We start from the raw sequence: 9,173 nt of genomic DNA on the forward strand, positions 1-9,173 counted from the left end.
TCAGGGTCTCGGCTTCAACATTATGCTGCTCTGAGATCACAGAGCAAAAACCTGGGTGACAGATTAACTTTTAATAATTTGCAACTGGCTCTTTAGAAAACAATTATCTTACCTTTAAAACTTTGTCTCTGGACTCCTTCTTTGATTGCTTGAATTCTGTCATCTTTACTTCAGGTGTCCAATGCTGGCTTTACTTCCCTGAGTTGAGAGAAATCAGATATTAACAAATGTGTCCAAAGCTCAGATTTCACCAACGCTGATCATAGGTCAAGGTTTACAAGGATTATACATGTAATATACAACTTAAAAAGAATATTCTCTTATAAACAATGCAAGAATCTGGATGTAGACATTACTAGTTATAGCTCCATGTCAGCAAAGGCAAATTCAGCTGTGGATTTGTTACAAAAAAAAATTGCAAATTAACAAATCACGGCTTTGAGTACGGCTGCTGATAACAAACATTCATTCAAGCCCTATTAAATCATTGTGACCGTCGCAGTTTCTGCAAGTGAAAAAAAAAGTTGGCTGGCCAATAATTTATCCTAATCCTTTAGCATCATCTGTGAGGTTGGGCAGTATTACTTTTCAGCTTGAAGAGAACCTGTCAGCATATTGTGTCAGTAACCTACAGACAGTGTCAAGTCGGCACCGTTATACTGATTAAAATGATACCTTGGTTGATGAAATCCAACTTGTAGTTTTTGTCTAATCATTATAATCAGTTTTGATAACGATATGCTCCAGGGGGGGGGGGGGGGTGGTCTTCATGTGGTCTCTGCTTAGCTATTCATCACTATGGCTTCTGATAGGTCATTGATCCCTCTTTGACTGCCCCCTAGTTTACATAATGAATATTATATATGTGGCTTGGAAAAAAAACCCTTCTGCAGGCAGGTTCCGGCGATGGCGTCTGCTCTGCAGCATGAATGCAGCGCCCCAGAGTCCTGGTCGTTGCAGTAATGTCGCTCTGCCACTAAGGGGAGTGATGTTACGTCTGATTGCACTAAAGGAGTCTCTCTGACCAGGTAACACTCACACTACACTTCACACTCCGGCCACCAGGGGGGGTGGTTCTATCTAGTAGGCCACTCCTCACACTCTGGTAAAACTGGGGGTTGGACAGGAAGACAGGGAGAGAAGTTACTGGGAAGAGCTAGTGAGAGGACCTGTCAGGGATGGGATCCTGGCAGACTCCTAAGAGCAGAACTAACCAGTGAACAACGGGAATACAGAAAAGAGGCATTAGGACCAGAAGGAGTCGTGCTGTTGGACCGAGGCAACATCCTTCTGAGGCGCAAACAGTCGGTGGCCGGAACGCCGAGCAAGTAAGAGACTTTAAGTACTACTGCAAACCACGGCAGGACAGCCAATTATAGGTTGGCTGTCTCACACAAATCACCTAAGCAGACAACGGAGGCAGCTGTGGGAGAGGGGCGACTCTAGGGTCCCGGAAGAACTCCAGGCCTACCCCGTCATACGGGTGCGTCCTACCATATCACCTGGGGGACGGAGAGAGAACGAACATCAGAGACAGACAGAATCAGTTGTGAGGACTATCCCGGGAGCTCAGCAGGGAAGGACTACAACACACAGCGCTAGAAGGTAGACACTGATTCCCACCTGTAAAGAGAACTCCTGATGTGCCTTTGGACCGGCCGGTCTCTGACAGCCCTGTTGACAGCGCTCTGGACTGAGGATTCTTAAACCTTCAGTAAAGAGGTAAAGAGACTGCAACCTGGTGTCCTCGTTATTTACTATGACCTACACTGCACCGCAATATCACCACCATTTACCACCACCTTTCACTGGACGCCCCTCAGCAGGGTCACGGACCGGGTCTAGCCACCGTGTCAACCCCAGAACAGAGACTCAGAGGCCCGGTACCGGGTACCCCTTGGCCCTGCGGCAGTGGGGGCGCTCCATGAACACATATGTAATGTGCATATACGGTAATTCATTTGTGTGTGTTTTTTTTCCCCAAGCTATATATACAGCTCTGGTAAAAATTAAGAGACCACTGCACAGTTTTATAAAAATCAGCTTCTCTACATGCCTGACAGCCATTCCATTCCAGTGTCAGTTGAATTCCAACCAGAGTACACCTCATTCTACTTAATGTGCTTCTGATTAGGTGATCACCTGAACCAAATCTTATTTAAAGGGAACCTGTCACCCCCAAAATGGAAGTTGAGCTAAGCCCACCAGCATCAGGGGCTTATCTACAGCATTCTGGAATGCTGTAGATAAGCCCCCAATGTATCCTGAAAGATGAGAAAAAGAGGTTAGATTATACTCACCCAGGGGCGTATAAAGTATAAAAAACACTGCTGTGGTGTTCACAATCCTCTTGCCATAGGACAAGCTGGATGGCAAAACAAGTGCTAGTAATATCCCAAAAGTGATAGGAATGAAAAAATAACTTAACTATGCCAAAGGAGTTGAAAATAAAAGTCTTGAGTGAGGAAAAGAAGGGCTCAATTCTGGCTTTACTAGCAGAGGGATACAGTAAGCGTCATGTTGCCTCCATGCTTAAAATTTCTAGGACAGCAGTCCATTACAACAAGGTCAAGCAGCAGACATTGGGGACAACAAAGCTACAGACCGGCAGAGGGCGAAAACGACTCTCCACTGACCGGGATGACTGTCATTTTATTCAAATGTCACTCAGCAACTGCAGGATGACATCAAGTGACCTACAAAAAGAATGGCAAATGGCAGCTGGGGTGAAGTGCACGTCAAGAACAGTTCGTAACAGGGTCCTAGAGGCAGGACTCAAGTCATGTAAAGCAAGAAAAAAGCCTTTCATCAATGAGAAGCAAAGGAGAGCCAGGCTGAAGTTTGCCAGAGACCATAAGGATTGGACCATAGAGGACTGGAGTAAGGTAATCTTCTCTGATGAGTCTAATTTTCAGCTTTGCCCAACACCTGGTCATCTAATGGTTAGAAGGAGACCTGGAGAGGCATATGAGACACAGTGTCTTGCACCCACTGTGAAATTTGGTGGAGGATGATCTGGGGATGCTTCAGCAAGGCTGGAATTGGGCAAATTAATCTTTGCGAAGGACGTATGAATCAAGCCGCATACAAGGTTTTCCTGGAAAAACAGTCGATTCCTTCTGCTCAGGCAATGTTCCCCAACTCTAAGGACTGTTTTTTTCAGCAGGACAATGCGCCATGCCACACAGCTAGGTCAATCAAGGTGTGGATGAAGGGCCACCACATCAAATCCCTGTCATGGCCAGCCCAATCTCCAGATCTGAACCCCACTGAAAACCTCTAGAATGTAAGCAAAAGGAAGATGGATAGTCACAAGCCATCAAAGAAGAACTGCTTACATTTTTGTACCAGGAGTGGCATAAGGTCACCCAAAAGCAGTGTGAAAGACTGGTGGAAAGCATGCCAGGACACATGAAAGCTGTGATAAAAAATCATGGTTATTCCACAAAATATTGATTTCTGAACTCTTCCTGAGTTAAAACATTAGTATTGTTGTTTCTAAACGATTATGAACTTGTTTGTTTTGCATTATTTGAGGTCTGCAAGCAATGCATTTTTATGTTATTTTGACCATTTCTCATTTTCAGAAAATAAATACAAAATGTACTGCTTGGAACTTTGGAGACATGTTGTCAGTAGTTAATAGAATAAACAAACAATTTACATTTTACTCAAAAATATACCTATAAAGAGAAAAATCAGACAAACTGAACATTTTGCAGTGGTCTCTTAATTTTTGCCAGAGCTGTATAATATTCATTTGGGACGGGACATATTTGACCTGTGATTCTGACTTTGTAAAACTGTCTTATCCATTACGGTATTTTATTCCCATATAGATCAGGACAACCTTGCAGCATTTCATTAACCCTTTCATTTGAGTCCAACATAAAATGCATAAACTTTGAAAATTAAAACAGATCAGTCTAGTGGCTGCACAGGAACTTATCTCAGGACTGCCTGAGGTTACTTACAGCACCGACTTTGCATATTTAGCTACATAATATAGCACGTTAGCCATAAGTGGGTGAAGTAGAAAAGCGCAAGGTGCACACAGATCATCACTGTCTGTCAGCCACATAATGTAGGGGAAAACGCTGTTTATCTTTCATTGATTAAAAATTGCCAATTACTACTCTAACTATAAACCTCAAATATTATGTCATCTTTAACCATTTGTAGCATTTTACTTCCTTTTTGTTGTTTTTGTTTTGGATGTATCCGTTCCACAATTATTGTTTAATAATGTATGTTCCTGTCTTGTTTTCTAATAGACAATGGAGCGCTTGTGATGAAACCAACAGAAAAGAACTTAAAGTTCAGATTGTGACCTTCGCTCCATTACAATTCCTGTCTGACTGTATAAACTTTACAGCTATGGAGAAGGAACAGAAGAAAGCTCCTTGTACAGAACAGAGTAGCTAGAGGGCGACAGACAACAGCCATTCTCACAGTCCACACAACTCATTACTGCATCCACTTGTAGCAGCAGAATCAGGTCCTGTAGCCGCTCGGTAGTCCTTACCAATCACTTGCTGTACAAGGAGAGGAAAGTCTGCTGCGCCCTGGACTGTGTGCCCTGTGCTATGGCTATGGTGGGTGCGCTCTTCTGTCCTTTCTTGTTGCTGCTTGCTTATGATTGGTCAACACCATACAGGGTGAAGAACACGCCCCAGTGAAAACTGTTTGCCCACGCCCAACAAAAGTTAACTCATTAGGTGCCAAATGCTTAGATCGCTAATAGCTTGATAACAAAGAGGCAAAATTAACCCTTCATGACATGATATATATTTATGCCGCATGTCGTGTCTCTGACTGATGGAATCGGCGCAAGAGCATTGGATGCAATATGTTATATAGTTACATAGGTTGAAAAAAGACCTAGGTCCATCAAGTTCAACCTTTCTCCACCAATTGTACATTTTGTCATTAAATGAACTATAACCCACAATGTTATGTGCATCGAGGAAATAATCCAGCCCTTTATTAAAGCTATTATAGTGTCTGCCATTACTACCTCTTGAGGGCATTCACTAAAGACCCTCGGCTCCTGCTCTGTGGCGGGCGTGAGCCGAGTGTCAGTGCTCTGTGCTCCGACGCTCTCGCATGACAGGATCAGAGCATAGCGGCGGAGGAGACGGAGAAATTAATTTTTGCACCTCCTCTGCTGCCGGTGTCTGCCATGTTTCATACGCACCCATAGACTTATATCCGAATTCAGCATGTTGCAATTTTTTTCCTGTCCAATCACGATTTGATTGGAGCAGCAAGAAAACTGCCATTGAGAGCAGACGCATAGGATTAAATTGGCACAAATGCTATCCGATTATTAATCAGATTGCATTAGTCCTATTTCATTGCAAGTGGGAATGAGCCCTAAGTCAATCTCTGACAGTGGGATTTAACATACGGGGTACTAATGGGTTGATTGAGGGGCGCCAATGGGTTGTCATGACAGCTGGGGGTCTGCAGAAGATCCCCATGCCTGTCATTACGATCCTCCTGTGAATGCCGGCTCATGCTGAAGCGTAGTGTACGCCAGAAACGCACAAGGTTTTATCCTTATGAAGGACCCTCCAGTTTTTAAATTAATTTCTAATAAAAATATGAATTTTATGGATGGCAGTTCCAGAAAATCCTTTTTCCTTCTTCAGTTCAAAAATAGCTGAGCTTAACTAGCAGGACTTGATGCCCATTCATCAGCTTTCCGGCGTATCACGAACAATATTGGCGTGGTGAGCTTCTTTATTTTTTTCTCGATGTATAGAGCAGGTGATCGAACGATAGTACTTTTAAGTATCCTAAAAGTAAAAAGTGAAAAAAAAGGTTTAAAAAATATGGAAAAAAAGTTCAAATCACACATTGAAAATAAAACAATAAAAACATACAGATATTTGTTATCGCTGCATTGTGAAATGTCCGATCTAGCAATAAAATGAAATAAGAGGGGATCAAAACTTTATATGTAAACCAAGATGGTATCAATAAAGACATCAGCTGAGGGTGCAAAAAATGAGCTCTCACCTGGCCCCATATCCTGAAAATTGAAAAAGTTGCGGGTTTCGGAAAATGGCGACAAATGCAAAAACGTTTTCATGCAGCTTTCTGCAACTCCTCCAGCAAAAAACATTCCCTCATACGGCTATAGTTACAGCTCTTGGTAGAAGGTAATGACAAAATCGAAACGAAAAAATGGAAAATGGCCTGGGGTTGAAGGGGTTAAAAAGCGAACATGTTAAACCAGTTCTGCATATTACATGGTGTATCTAGTTCAACATGAAATATTAGGTGAAAGTTTAAAAAAAAAAATATATATATATATATATATATATATATATATATATATATATATATATATATATATATATATATATATATATATATATATATATATATATACATATACTAGATGGTAGCCCGATTCTAACGCATCGGGTATCCTAGAATATGTCTGTAGTTTATTTATGAAGATTTTAGAATAATACATTGAATACACAGGATTCGGCCGGCCGGGCGCGTCCAATTAGCGAAGCGTGGTTCAAATCCCGCGCCAATTTGCGGCCAGACTGCGCCGGTCGCTGTTTGTTCACGGCCGACCACATAGTATATAGCACAGCCACGTAATATATTGCACAGCCACGTAGTGTACTGTATTGCACAGCCCACGTAGTATATTGCCCAGCCCACGTAGTATATTGCACAGCCACGTAGTATATTGCACAGCCACGTAGTATATTGCCCAGCCCACGTAGTATATTGCACAGCCCACGTAGTATATTGCCCAGCCCGCTTAGTATATTGCACAGCCCGCGTAGTATATTGCCCAGCCCACGTAGTATATTGCACAGCCCGTGAAGTATATTGCCCAGCCCACATAGTATATTGCACAGCCCACGTAGTATATTGCCCAGCTGTTGTGAATTTGGATTCTGGGCTCCCCCGGTGGCTACTGGTGGAATTGAACTGGTGTCTTCATCTTCTCTGTTCACCTGTTCCCATCAAGATGTGGGAGTCGCTATATAACCTTGCTGCTCTGTTAGTTGCTTGCCGGTCAACAATGTTATCAGAAGCCTCTCTGTGCTTGTTCCTGCTCCTAGACAACTACTAGATAAGTTGGACTCTTGTCCATGTTTGTTTTTGCATTTTGTTCCAGTTCACAGCTGTAGTTTCGTTACTGTGTCTGGAAAGCTCTTGTGAACGGGAATTGCCACTCTGGTGTTATGAGTTAATGCCAGAGTTTTAAAGTAATTTCTGGATGGTGTTTTTTGATAGGGTTTTCAGCTGACCATGAAAGTGTCCTTTCTGTCTTCTGCTATGTAGTAAGTGGACCTCAAATTTGCTAAACCTATTTTCATACTACGTTTGTGATTTCATCTCAACTCACCGCCAATACATGTGGGGGGCCTCTGTCTCCTTTCGGGGTATTTCTCTAGAGGTGAGCTAGGACTAATATTTTCCTCTGCTAGCTTTATTTAGTCCTCCGGCTGGGCTGGGCATCTAGAATCAACGTAGGCATGCTACCCGGCCACTGCTAGTTGTGCGTTAGGTTTAGTTCATGGTCAGCTCAGTTCCCATCTTCCAAGAGCTAGTTCCTATATATGCTTATGCTATGTTCTCTTGCCATTGAGATCATGACAGTTTGACCGGCCCGCAAAGTGTTAATTGTTTGGGCTGAAGCAGGAGAAAAAGAAGTGTTGAAGGGAAATTTTTTTTTTTCCCCTCAGAGTTTGGCTGCCTAGCCCTTAATTGCTGTCTAGCTGCTTCTTACCTCCTCTTAACCCTTGAATGGCTCTGTGTCCACCTGTTTGTAATGGATCTTCAGAGTGTAACTGCAGGTTTGAATAATCTCGCCACGAAGGTACAAAATTTGCAAGATTTTGTTTGTCATGCACCTGTATCTGAGTCGAGAATTCCTTTGCCGGAATTTTTCTCGGGGAATAGATCCAGGTTTCAGAATTTTCGAAATAATTGCAAATTATTTTTGTCTCTGAAATCTCGCTCTGCCGGAGACCCTGCACAGCAGGTCAGGATTGTGATTTCCTTGCTCCGGGGCGACCCTCAAGACTGGGCTTTTTCATTGACACCAGGGGATCCTGCGTTGCTCAATGTGGATGCGTTTTTTCTGGCCTTGGGGTTGCTTTATGACGAACCTCATTTGGAGCTTCAGGCAGAAAAAACTTTGATGTCCCTATCTCAGGGGCAAGATGAAGCGGAAATTTACTGCCAAAGATTCCGTAAATGGTCTGTGCTTACTCAGTGGAATGAGTGCGCCCTGGCGGCGACTTTCAGAGAGGGTCTCTCTGATGCCATTAAGGATGTTATGGTGGGGTTCCCTGTGCCTGCGGGTCTGAATGAGTCCATGACAATGGCTATTCAGATCGATAGGCGTTTGCGGGAGCGCAAACCAGTGCACCATCTGGCGGTGTCCACTGAGAAGTCGCCAGAGAGTATGCAGTGTGATAGAATTCTGTCCCGAAGCGAGCGGCAGAATTTTAGACGGAAAAATGGGTTGTGTTTCTATTGTGGTGATTCTACTCATGTTATATCAGCATGCTCTAAGCGCACTAAAAAGCTTGGTAAATCTGTTTCCATTTGCACCTTACCGTCTAAATTTATTCTATCTGTGACCCTGATTTGCTCTTTGTCATCTATTACCACGGACGCCTATGTCGACTCTGGCGCCGCTTTGAGTCTTATGGATTGGTCCTTTGCCAAACGCTGTGGGTATGATTTAGAGCCTTTGGAGACTTCTATTCCTCTGAAGGGGATTGACTCCACCCCATTGGCTAATAATAAACCACAATACTGGACACAAGTAACTATGCGTATTAATCCGGATCACCAGGAGATTATTCGCTTTCTGGTGCTGTATAATCTACATGATGATTTGGTGCTAGGATTGCCTTGGCTGCAATCTCACAACCCAGTCCTCGACTGGAGAGCTATGTCTGTGTTGAGCTGGGGATGTAAGGGGGCTCATGGGGATGTACCTGTGGTTTCCATTTCATCATCCATTCCCTCTGAAATTCCTGAGTTCCTGTCTGACTATCGTGACGTCTTTGAAGAATCCAAGCTTGGTTCGTTACCTCCGCACCGAGAGTGCGATTGTGCCATAGATTTAATCCCGGGTAGTAAATACCCAAAGGGTCGTTTATTTAATCTGTCTGTGCCTG

The 9,173-nt window shown here is 43.3% G+C and overlaps 1 protein-coding gene across 1 annotated transcript in view; it reads right to left on the bottom strand.

The window, feature by feature from the left end:
• Nucleotides 1–4,633, bottom strand: part of LOC143782403 (enoyl-CoA delta isomerase 2-like) — a 31,587-nt gene extending 26,954 nt beyond the window's left edge. Inside the window, exons 1-2 of the mRNA XM_077269804.1 lie at nucleotides 4,526–4,633; nucleotides 113–198 (exon numbers count right to left, since the gene is read on the bottom strand). Coding sequence (XP_077125919.1) covers nucleotides 113–163 — 51 coding nt within the window. The 5' untranslated portion in view covers nucleotides 164–198; nucleotides 4,526–4,633. The remainder of the gene's footprint in view (nucleotides 1–112; nucleotides 199–4,525) is intronic.
• Nucleotides 4,634–9,173: the final 4,540 nt, after the last annotated feature.

This window comes from Ranitomeya variabilis, chromosome 6, assembly GCF_051348905.1.
Source record: "Ranitomeya variabilis isolate aRanVar5 chromosome 6, aRanVar5.hap1, whole genome shotgun sequence".
Lineage (NCBI taxonomy): Eukaryota > Metazoa > Chordata > Amphibia > Anura > Dendrobatidae > Ranitomeya > Ranitomeya variabilis.